Below are 12,995 nucleotides of genomic sequence, written 5' to 3'. Positions count from 1 at the left end.
TCATAAGGTGTTTTCTATACCTTCTTAGTTGGTTCCATATTCAAGATACGGGCTGCGGTGAGTAACGCATAACTCCAAAATGATAAAGGAAGGGTACTTCAACCCATCATAGATCGAACCATATTAAGTAAGGTTCGATTTCTCCTCTCAGAAACACCATTAAGTTGTGGTGTTCTAGGTGGAGTGAGTTGTGAGATAATCCCACGACTCCTTAGATGGTCTTGGAACTCTTGGCTCAAGTACTCGCCTCCTTTATCCGAACAAAGGATTTTTATTATATTGTCGAGTTGATTTTTAACTTCACTTTGAAACAATTTAAAATTTTCAAATGCATCATGTTTATGTTTCATCAAATACACATAACCAAAACGACTTTAGTCGTCAGTGAGGGTGATATAATATCTCTCACCATATCTTGACATTATTTTAAAAGGTCCACATACATCGGTGTGTATGAAGCATAATAAAACATTTGTCCTTTCACTTGTCCAAAAGAAAGGGGATTTTGTCATCTTGCCACATCAAAAAGATTCACATATGTCAAATGACTCAGTGTCATTTGCCACCAAAAGTCTACTCTTTTGGAGTTGAGATATGCATTTCTTGTTTATATGTCCAAGGCGACATTTCCATATATATTTTTTGGTTCAAATCTGGTTTGAGCCTTTTGGTGTTGACATGATAAATGGACTTATTGTTTGTGGTGTCATCTTGGTTTAGTTCATAAATTCCATTTATTGGTCTAGCCTCAAAATAGAAGATTCTTTTCAAGAAGGAGTGAATGTTATCATCAACAAATTTGAAATCATAACCAGATTTTCACAAACGGGAAACTGATACAATATTTTTAGTAATAGAGGTGATCAAACACACATTTTTTAATGTTAAGTACATACGATACGGTAAATGTAAATCAAAATGCTCTATTGCTTGGACTGTAACCCTGCTCCATTGCCCACATGCAATACCATCTCATCTGTCTTCAGTTCCCTACTCTTTATGAACCCTTGTAACCAATTACAAATATAAGTTCCACAACCAGTATCTAATGCCCAAGTGCTTGATGAAAAAGTAAATAATCCCATTTCAATCATGAAAATGGATGTACCTGAAGGGCCTTCCTCGGCCTTCTTGTTCTTCGACTCTGCAAGGTACTTAGGACAATTCCTTTTCCAATTCCTGACAACTCCAAACTTAAAGCATGTGTCATCTTTGGCAACCTTTTCCTTCTTTTTAGGTGGTGGGTTTTGGGAAGCTTTCTTTCCTTTGCCCTTGCCAGCTTGTGGCTTTCCCTTGAAGTTCTTGCCTTTGGTCTTCTTGACTTTTCCTTCCCTAATCATGAGCACTTGGGGAGTTTTACTTGGGATATTCTTTTTTGGAGTTTTCAGCATCCCGTGCAACTCAGAGATAGGTTTCTCCCACCCATTCATGTTGTAGTTCATGATGAAAACATTTTAAGAGTTTGGCAAAGGGTTTAGAATGATATCTGTAGCCAAGTCTTGTGGATATGGAAAGCCCGATCTCTCCAATTGATCCATGTAACTTTTCATCTTAAGAACATGTGTGCTCACATTCCCATTCTCCTCCATTTTCATGGCATGAAGTGCTCTCATAGTGTCAAACCTTTCAGTTCTAGCTTGTTTACCAAACATCTCCTTGAGATGTTCAATCATGTCAAAGGTAGTGTAGTGTTCCAGATCCTGCTGAAGATCGGTAACCATAGAGGAAAGCATAAGACATTAAACATCAAGTGAATCATCTATATTCTTTAGCTAGGCATCATGTGCAACCTTTGGGAGAGCATATGGTTCATCAGGAGTTTGGTTTTCAAGGACATAGTCTTTCTTTTCTTGTTTTAAACCGATTCTTAAATTTCTATGCCAATCCAAAAAGTTGGAGTGGTTGAGCTTTTCTTTGTCAAGAATTGATCGAATGTTCATTTGGTGATGTGTTACAGTAATTGGTGGAGTCATTTACAAAAGTTTAACAAATTTTTCATTTAGTATTTAATTCTTTAAATAATAATACCCTTTTGTTTCCAAAAACATTATTTATTTAAAGTCTAGGATCCATGTTGAAAATTAAATAAATGATTAGGTATCCTTTATCCCATTTACCCACTTTTAACAAGGTAAATAACTTGTATTAATTACACCATTTGTAATTCCTAGATTTATGAGTCCCTTAACAATCCATTTGTTAATTTGACATGCTTGGTCTCATCTATGCCATGGAACACTCTTGCTTAGATGACCTTTATCAAAAGAAGTTTCCAATCAAGTCATCCAATTAGACAAACTTGTGTAATTGGCCTATAACTTGGTTATAGAAATCGCAAAAATACTTTCGCCACCAAAAGATGATACTAATGGTTATGTATCCTTTATCCCACTAGCATTATACAAGTGATGTGCAACTGTTTCTAAAGTTGGATGGCATAGACTTGCATTTTGAAAAATGGATTTGTATGTTGTTATTATTCTATTTAAAAACATGTGATATCATGACAATTGCATGCATCCAATATGTCATGGTATCAATTTTTTTCAAAAATAACTTTTAGGGTTCTTATAAAAACCTGGTTTTTATATTTCGGCTTGGTTCAATTTTAAAATTAATACCTAGTATTAAGTTTGTGTATGAGCCATTTTTAACCTTTTAATATTGTTTAGTAATAGTTTGGATTTTGAATAAGTTATAAAAACATGATTTTTTACACTTATGGCTAGAGTATGTTACATCTGATGTCCATATTTTTTCATTTTGAAATCCAAACTCCATGTGATGTTTATTTTGTCCAAAAAATAGTTTGGGTTTGTGAAAACTAAATTATCAACCACACAAAATATTTACTTAAAAAATAAACAACACAAGCATGCATTTGACATAAACAAGCCTTAAACCATATAACACTTTTGTGAGCCAACACAAAAGTGTTAAGTCCCTCCTAAGGGACAAAGGGACCAGATATTACAACTTGTTCTTCATGTGATCTTCAAGCTCCCACTTGCAATGACAATCAACTTTGTTGCAATTTATTAAGCATTATAAAACTTACAAATATTTATAAAATCATTATAAAACCAAGGGTCTCCATGGTTCTTCAAGAAATGGCCTCCATCTTCATCTTGTTATTTTTCATAAAATAAATCTAGTCTAAAACTAATCTATTACATCAAAATAACAAGAATAAAAACTAGCTACTTTTATTACATACTTTATGAATAAAAGAATATTACAAACCATTCTCAACCAAATCACACAAACGACAACATAAATGGTCCAAGGCTTGTTTATGCACTATAAAATACATATAAACATAAAACAAAATTTGTTTTTTATAAGACAACTTTAAGTGACAAAAATGCATGTAAGTTTTGTCACATAAAATAACAATTATAAAGTTGTCAAAGAAAATATGTATGAACTTGTTTTTATACAAAAGCAATTATTCATATTCTACAAAAACTAAGATTTCCATACATCAAAAACTCAACCAAACTTGCAAGGTGGCTCTAACTCCAATTGATGGGTTTTATTTAAGATTTAGTTTCAAAAACTACAAATAATGGAAAACATAAGAGTTGAGTTTCATAAATAGCATAAACAATTTATCACCTACCAAGGATCATCTTTTAGATAAAGGAGAGGTTTAAAACACAACCATGGAAGGAAGAAGTGGTAAGAACCTTTAAAGCACTTTGAGTCCTCTAGGGGAGGCTTTGAAGTTAATGGAGTGAGGATGAACCCTTGAGACAACAACAATGTGCCAACTTGATGTAATACTAGTTACCACTCTTAAGCTTTAAGTCAAAACAAGATTATGACTTAAAGAGATAATGCAAGCAACAAGAAATATTCAAAGTTCAAGACTTTAGATAGAAGATGGAGAGGGGAGAGGTGCTCTCGGACAAGCAAGAAGAAGTAAGAAAAAGTGTGAGCACTCTTCACTTATTTATAATAGAATCATGATCCAAGAGTCCTTAACCATTAAGCACTTTAGACAACTTTGTCCCCTAGCATGCACCATACCTTAAATACTTTAGATTAAAGAATTAAGAAAGCCATACTTCTTCTTTTCCCCATGCATGGCCGACCGTACTTATAGAAAATAGAAGATTTGGTTTAGATTTTATAAAATCGGAGTTTATAAGATATAAACTTTGTCTTTTTGCTAAAAGACAAAAGGCTTACATAGTCCAAAATGTTGGACATGACTTATTAATTCATACATTATGAAATAATGTGTTACTTGTATTATAAAATAATTTTTCCTTCAAATAAATATTTTCCCAATTTATTATAAGAGTTTATGAATATCTATGATAATCAATTTCTAATAAATAATTATTTGTATCAAGTTGTTGTCAGTGGGACCCTTAGGATCATATGTTACTTAGCAATATTATTTTAATATGACTCTTGAGCATACTATATCATTCAGTAGCCTCGTCCGGTTTGTCGATAATTTTCTTCTTTATCCTTCTTGTATTCATCACATGGCAACCATACCCACTTAGGCTTCCTTCAATCTTCATCATACCAGTCACCACTCAAGTAACAAAGCTTGTGTTTTCGGTTCATGTTCTCATCTAAATCACAATCTTTTGTCAAGTGCAGTCCACTGCAATTATCACAACCCACTTGTATGGCATGTATAAATTGACCCATCTTTATCTTCCTCCGATCCATATTTTTGAGTTTTGCCATTACTACAGCTAAGCCTTCATTTCCTCCTTCTTTACTTTCCTTTACCCCTTGTAATATCTTCACGAGGGTTGTGTTACTCTCTTGAATGCTTCACGAATTATTTATTTAAATCCTTGATTGTAGTTAGATTCTTTTTCGTCAATTGTTCTTCAAAATCAAGGAGTTGCCTAGTGGTCACGTTTACCCCATCATAAAATATAGATACTTTTTGTTGAACATTAAGATCATGTTGATGGCAATTCATCAGTAATCCCTTGTATCTCTCCCAAGCTTCATATAAGGACTCGCCATTTTCTTATTGAAAGTTAGTAATATTCTACTTCAACCTTGAAACCTTTGAAGGTGGACTGAACTACTGAATGAATTCTTCTTGAAGGTTTGCCCGTTTCTGAATGGCTCCAGGTGGAAGTAAATTAAGTTAGTCTTTTGTTGCTCCTTGAAAGTTATTGGAGGCATCCTTAGCAACACTGATTCGCATGAAACATTGGGAACATTAAGGTAATTCACAATGTCCAAAACTTTGTCAATATTCTTATAGGCATCCTCTTGATCCTTCCTGTAAAATGGGTTGTCTTTTAGCATAGTGATAAAATTCCCCTTAAGTTCGAAATTGGTGGTTGATGGAATTTCGGGTGGTACGAAACCCGACCTATTTTCGTTACGCATCCGCTTCTTGTATTCTTCCATCGTCATCTCTGTTATGTCGTCCATCACTTCTACTTTAATTTTGATCTCGTCTTCTACATCGTCTACGATTTCTAGCTCATCCCCGATTCCTTTCTTATTGGGAGTTTTCTCAAAACTTTCGAACTTGTCCATATGAAAATTACTACTCGATTCGTCGACCTTTTTATCTCTTTTCTTATGGAATATGAATTCGGGATCTTAAAGTGGTGGCATGATAGGAAGTTGTGATCCGCTTCTCATATATTACCGAAACAAAACAAAATAAAACTGTAAAATGAACTAAAAATTAAATAAACGAAAAACTGAAAGACTCAATTTTCGCGTCATGACAGAGGGTGTGTCACGACGTGAACACTATAAAATCATTAAAAATAATTTAAACTAAAAATTAGTGTTTTACAGTTTTTACCCTACAAAAAAGGATCAATTAACTAAAAGTAATTAAATTAAAAATTGAAATAAGTCGTTCCTTGGCAACGACGCCAAACACTTGATGTGCAATTTATATACTACCAGCTTTAAATTTATAAACCTAACCGACATAACTAACTAATTGCACTTCGGCGGTGTACCTAGTCAACGAATAGTAAATAAAAGTAAGTAGGGTGTCGATATTTGAGAATTGTATTTAGCTAGTAAAATAACTACTAAAAATTAATCTTGAAAAAGGAACATCTAAAGTGGGTGTTTTTACTTGATTTTGCGAGTTCATATTAACTTAATCATTTCACCTAAATAAAAACTAAAACTAACAGCTAATTAAGACGATTGTAATCAAGAGAATGAATAAACTTTCATTTTCTTTGAATCCCCCATTTTTCTATGGTTAGTTTCAAGCCATGGATTAATTCAGTTGGTTACCAATGTAAAGTTATTAGAAGTCTTGGTCTGATCTCCTAATTTTTTCACTAATTCATGAACTACTATGCAATGATCATACACAAGTGGACACTAAATTAATTATTTAATATTATTAGGCTATGTAAGATATATCTAAGATTATATATCAATGATCAAGACAAATAACCAAAGATAATTATGATCAAATTATGTTCTCTAACACAGTTAAAATTGTTATACGTAAGATATGGTCAATCACTAGATCAAGCGGCTTATTGGTCATAAACAACTAGGTAAACAAGTTCATGCAATTAAAGTGATCGTTTAACTACACTAAACTTGAATCTAAGCAACAAGGATTGAAATGTTTAACATGTTAGGTATTGATAGATCAAACACAAGCTAAACTAACATTATAAATCCATGTAGATTAGAAACTAACACATAGTATAAGGGTTCATCCACACTAAGCGAAAGACTAAAGATCTAACTCATCATTGTAGAAAAGAAACAAAAAATCACATAAGAAATAAACTAGATATGATTAATCTAACCAAACCGAACGTATGTTGTGATCTCTTGCTACAATCATCTAAACTCTTGATCTTCAATCTTCTCCTCCTTTTAAAGGATGATTTTCGAAGATTTTTCTACCCAGAAGTCTTCATTAATCTCTAGATTCTCCTCAATTCGTTACTCTAGAATCTACTAATTGCATTTATGTCAACTATCCTAAATAATTATTTAGGATGAAGTTTTCTACCATCCCATTAATTATCATTCCAAAAGACGTATACTTAGAAACTTCTTTTTCTAAGTAAGAGCAATATGGAACCTTAAGAGCTAAAGAACCATTAGCTGAATTCATCGTAGTTTGGAACTGGCAAGTTTTTTTCAACTGTTGTTGAACCTGTTCAATAGTTGATGAGAAACTAATAAGGCACATAGATATGAATTTATGTATGATTATCAAGTATGGGATTGATTAATCTTCCTCGATATATTTTGAATATAAAGAGTAAGTGAGTTTTCAAAAGAGAAAACATACATGAATGAAAATGTTTTCAGAATTAAGCTAACATCTCAAAGTAAGAATCTTCTTTCTTATAAGATAATTGTGTAGCATGATTTAATTATAATAAATGTGACTTATAAGATAATTGCATAGCACAATTTCTACTTAATCTTTTAAGTTGCGACTTAAAAGATTAAGTAGAAATTGCATTAATTTTCAATAATCTTAAAGATCTTAAGATAAAAGACTCTGAGAGAGTTATCTTGTCAAATACCACATGACATGATTTTGAGCATCCCTTAAAATCCTAGTACAATGTTTTGAACCAGATAATATGATTGTATTCCATTTGCTTCTACAATTAGATTAATCATATATGTCATGATTATGCATGAAGGCTAGATACATCGTGTGCTTAGAGCATGTCGAATAAATACGATGTATATTTTCCTGATTTTCAGAAAGGAAGTCATTGTATGACTTATAAAATGCTTAGAGCATGTCGAATAAATACCATGTATATTTTCCTGATTTTCAGAAAGGAAGTCATTGTATGACTTATAAAAACATTCTAAAGTACTTAAAAGAACTAGAGAGATATTCCTGATTTTCGGAGTATTTGAAAGAAATCTATGTTTAAATTGTAACACATATGTTAAACTCCAAATAGACTGAGATGATTATCAATCATAATCAACCGTGTCCTCATTTCAAATGAAGGAAAAAGTTACATGGATAGTAGTTCCATGTAGATTTTAATTACAGTTACACATCAGAGTTGGACTACATTGTCTGTTTAGGGAACCACATTTGAAGACTCTTAATGTTTAGTTAATTTATGATTGTGAGTAAACTCATTACGCAAGTATTGGTATCTAAGTCATATTTAAGCATCTAGAGCATTCTCAATATTTTTCTCTATATATGAGTTATAAATATAAAACTGAAAATGTTTGTATTCACAAAGCTTTTACAAATCACGTTTATCAAATCTACTTAACAAAGTTCCTTCATTAGCTAAAGCATGAAAGTCACGTTGGTGCTATAGGATCTTGTTAACCTAAGTGGTTGTATTTGATTGAAATTTAGTATTTGGATATCGGAACAGTACAAGCAACATATATTATAGTGAGTTGATATATAGGATATAGTCTTTCATTAAATAATTGTCGTGTGCTATATTATCACGTTTATTTCTTAAATAACTAGGCTATTCTAAATGTCCATAGTCATTCATAGTTATGGGAGCATCTTTGAGCTAAGACTAATATGTATGGATTGGTTGATTTTCATGGAGATGAAAATAGCAAGAGTTGCTACAAACTCCAAAGGTACTTGATTTGAGAATAAGTATTGGACCTAACCCGCATCAAAAGTACTTTGTAGATCATAGTCAAAAGTGATGTTTGATATATGGTGATATCTTTGTATTCTTCGACCTAAGATACATATTTGGGACTTGAGTGTTGGAATTTTTGTGCTTTGACATGGTTTAACGCTATTCCATAAAAGGCAGTCATAAACGCCATTGTTGGGTATGACATGAACTACATGATGAGCGTATGTAGTAAAGATGGGATTTGTTCCTCCTATTTGTTGAGAGTTGGATATCTAAGGCCTCACCAAAAAGTTGAATGCCATATGAGATTGATTGTGATCCATATCTCATGTTAAACATGATGTTTGAGACAAAGGGATAGTTGATACCACGTCTTTAGTAACAATTGTAGCTTTAAGCTCCTGGAATTGGTTGTTGATGAGATGACACCCTTTGTATGTTGTCAGGGGTAGTATTCTGTTGATAGACGTCAAGTATTGTCTATGTCAATCTAATGAATCTTGTCCAAGTAGGAGATATGCTCAAGAATCATTATTAATTGATATTACTAAGGACATATGATCCTATAGGGCCACATCTTTTGTTGGATTAGTGTCTAAGTCCATAACTATTTTGGTATGTACTTGACCCGATGGTGCATGGTCCTTTTGGGTTGCCTTCACCAAAGCAACTTGATAGGATGAATTATGGAGAAAAAGGATTAAATATGATTTATTAATATATTATGAGAATAATATATTAAAGGAGAAATCATATTGTTTAATTAATATTAGTCAATAATTAATTGGTAATTAATTTTGTGACTAAAAGAGATTAATTAAACTTAAGGGACTGGAATTGTAATTATAGGATAATTGCAATTTGGGCTATGGATTGCCTTATATTAAGCAGTGGACGAATTCTATGGGGAAACCCATAAGAAATCGTCCAAGGCCCTTAAGAAAAGGAGTCCATGGGTTTCTTAGGGCTTAAGCATCCAAATTAGGGTTTCCTTGTTAGATAACCCTAATAGCCTCACTATATATAGAACCCCTAAGGCTCAAAAACGTGGGGAACTTCTCTTCTAGGGTTATTACATGTTTTGGGCAGCCTCCATCCTCTCTCCTCTTCATCCTCTTGCTCTTGGTGTTTGTGAACAATTAGAGGAGTGACATTTGTGACTCTAAGCTTTCTAAAGTCAATACAAGGAGGAATTGAGATTGTTATTGCTACATAACAATCAAGGTATGATCTAAACCCTTATTATATGTTATATTGATTATCATATGCTAGATCTAGGGTTTATAGTCTTGGATAACTTGCATGTACAATAGAGAAACCTAGATCCAAGCATTAGGGTTTGTATGAGCACATATGATGTTCTTATGACCAAAACCCATCAGTGGTATTAGAGCCTAGATTGGTTTCTATTGTATTGATGCCTTGTATGTTGAAAAAATTCGATTTTTGTGGTTCTGCATGATGGACTCGGCGAGTCCCACTGTGGACTCGGCGAGTTGCCCCTACTCGGCGAGTCCATGGGGGTACTCGGCGAGTTCGAGCGTTAGATGGAGCTATTTTCAGGATTTCTTGCTGTTTATCTTTGAGATACTTGCCTTTATCATATTAGATCAATATAAATCCGATTTTATGATATATATGAGTATTTTCTTGATCTAATTGAAGATATTTATCAATTAATAAAGTATTTGTTTCCTTATGTGATAATTGATTAATTATTTTGATAAATTGGTAAATTGTTTTGCAAGAAATCATTAAATAAATCAAATATGGATAACTGTATGATTAAATGTTAATTTAGATTATTTGTTATTTGATCCTTGTGTTATGAAATGTTTCATATTTTCCCCTTTAGGTTTTATAGTTTAAATTTGACCTCAAAAGTTTTGTTGTTTTGAAATTTAAATAGTTGAAACCCTAATGTTTTGAAAAATGTTTCAAAACTTGCCCTCAAGTTTTGGAATTTAAACTTTGATTAATAGTTTAATTTTGATGTATATTTAAATTCTAAACCTAATGTTTTGAAATGTTTCAAAACTTGCCCTCAAGTTTTGGAATTTAAAAGTTGATTAAAAGTTTAATTTAGGAATGTTAAATTCTAAAACCCTAGCGATGTTTTGAAAAGTTCATATCACACCCTTATGGTTTTATTAATTAATTAAGGTGTTTAATTAAAAGAGGTTTAATAAATCCATAAAAGTTTTGGTTTGCAATTTAATTGAATTAAAAGTATAATTATTAAATTTGACCTCCTAGTAATTTAAAAGTGTAAAATACACCCTATACTATATATAACATTAAAAGTCTAACATTATATATATGTATGAGTCAAAGTCAGTCTTACCGTTAGTAGGCCTCATTCACGAAGCTGGTCTATAAGGGGTGTTTAAGGAAATTGTCTATAAAATGGCGATTGAATGGGTATCCACTCTTACCCACCGCACTCTTGACTAGTGGAGGGTCGTTAGCCGAACGGGTAGGATAGGACAGAAACCTTCCATTATAAGTATAATGAAGTATAAAAGTAACTAAATGTTTTCATAAAATTACCAATCTTAGTTACTTTAGGCAAAAGTGAATTGATGCAATTCCATGAAAATACACTTTGTGCCCTTGCAAAGACGTTAGTGGAGCGTGTGTGGTTAACCGACACACTAAATGGTTCTAAGCAAAGGTAGCAAAGGGTGACTCAATGTTTGTCATAGTCCGATGGAGCGTGTGTGGTTTATCGGCACATCCAATAGGTGACTGTAACATGTGAGGGCACCATGTAAATTTGCATGGTTATTCACACCCGCTTTGTGATCCTCGGCATCCCAGTCACAAACTAGAGCGACATATCGAGATTTAAACATGCCATTGAAATGTTCAATGAATCTCATAGGATCTAGGAGTTTTCATAGATTTAAAACTTAATTTTTTTTTTCGTTTTTCATGGTGGAAATTAGTGAATCGTCATTCACTTACCTTCAAATGTTCTGCAATTTGGGTTACGGCATCCCTCTCCCGAGTTGTAGAATATTGTGTTGGGTCCTAGACTTAGTATCTCATTTGGGTGATTTACTAAGGACTCAATCAATCAACTAACTTGAATTCGTTTTCTCCCATTTTGTAGATGTCAAAGTTCGACAACTATGGTCTTCCCAAATCCCGTGGAACAAGCATTCCACATGAAGATGGTATTCCATGATTCGATCGAGGAAAGAGAAATCATGGCTCACTTCCTCCACCTCCTCCAATTGTTCTCCCTAACCCACAAGATCAAAGAATTGAAAGGTTTAATATCACTAAATCCCTATTGGAAATGAAACATGAAGATGGTAAACCCGTTTGTGCCCACGTTCTAGGAATGAAATCACACATTGATAGGTTGATAATGTTGGGTGTGTCATTCCCGGATGAGTTGGTTGTGAATTGGGTTTTGCAGTCATTCCCTGAATCGTATAATGAGTTCAAAAGAAAGTATTATATGATGGATCATGACGATAACCTCATTGACCTAACTTACATGCTCATTGCTGCTGAATCAGAAATGATTTGGCGAAGCAATGGAGCGTATTTGTTAGGAAAGTCAACCGACCATGCTTCCGAGGACGTTCTAGGAGAACCGACCTGCGTTTGTTGCCAAGAGAAAGGGCGTTGGATACAAGTCTGCCCAAAGATCCTGAAGAGTCAAGAAGATGGGAGAGTCAAAGAGTATGGTTGCGCTTCAAGTAAATTCCACTATCTAACTCCATCAAGTTCCTATTCATTGATTCTTGATATATGATGTGATAAGATTGCATTTGAATGTTTTGAAGGATCAGTGAAAAGAAAGGAAGCTTGGTAAGAGAGCAAGAAGAATCTAATCACAAAGAAATGGATCTAGATCGCATGGACTTGAAGATTAGATTTTGAGCTTAGATTGTTATGATAGAGTTGTTAGGATTTTTCTTTTTGAATACATAGTTTTCAGTTGATTTTGCATTGTAAGGACAAATGTTTTCCGCTGCTTTTATAAATATAATAAATTTTGGTTTGACTTATTTATTTATTTGTTTATTTCCTTGCAATTAAAACGTTATGAAAATTGATGTTTGCATATTTCTACAACAAGTGGATATGATTCTCGTTTATGATGTTTATGGAAAGTGAAGAATTTACCAAATAGGGAGAGTTTCTCATCGCCCAAGTTTCAATTGGACAGAAACTTGGAATCATGCAACTTGGTTGCACGATGAATGAGAAATTTCATATTTGGAAATTAGACTAATTCATTGACAAAGTGTCAAGTGAAGGACTAGGAGATCGAGTACACAAAGTTGCGTGTTCATCAAGTCCACCATAAGAATAACAAAATATTCATCATGATTTACTAAAGGTTTAGTAAATATGATTATACTTACAAGATTAAGTGTAATTCTG

The 12,995-nt window shown here is 33.1% G+C and overlaps 1 protein-coding gene and 1 non-coding gene across 2 annotated transcripts; one reads left to right on the top strand and one right to left on the bottom strand.

Moving 5' to 3' along the window:
* Positions 1–923: 923 nt before the first annotated feature.
* On the bottom strand, positions 924–1,430 carry LOC122196127 (uncharacterized). Its single transcript, XM_042898456.1, has one exon. It carries the CDS (start codon positions 1,428–1,430, stop codon positions 924–926), a length of 507 nt encoding a protein of 168 aa, XP_042754390.1.
* Positions 1,431–4,931: 3,501 nt separating this feature from the next.
* Positions 4,932–5,038, top strand: LOC111884552 (small nucleolar RNA R71). The gene has a single exon (XR_002847813.1). It is a non-coding gene; the product is annotated as a small nucleolar RNA R71 (small nucleolar RNA).
* The last annotated feature ends 7,957 nt before the right edge of the window (positions 5,039–12,995 follow it).

This window comes from Lactuca sativa, chromosome 9, assembly GCF_002870075.4.
Source record: "Lactuca sativa cultivar Salinas chromosome 9, Lsat_Salinas_v11, whole genome shotgun sequence".
NCBI classification, from domain to species: Eukaryota; Viridiplantae; Streptophyta; class Magnoliopsida; order Asterales; family Asteraceae; genus Lactuca; species Lactuca sativa.
This window is presented reverse-complemented; position numbering and strand designations above follow the sequence as displayed.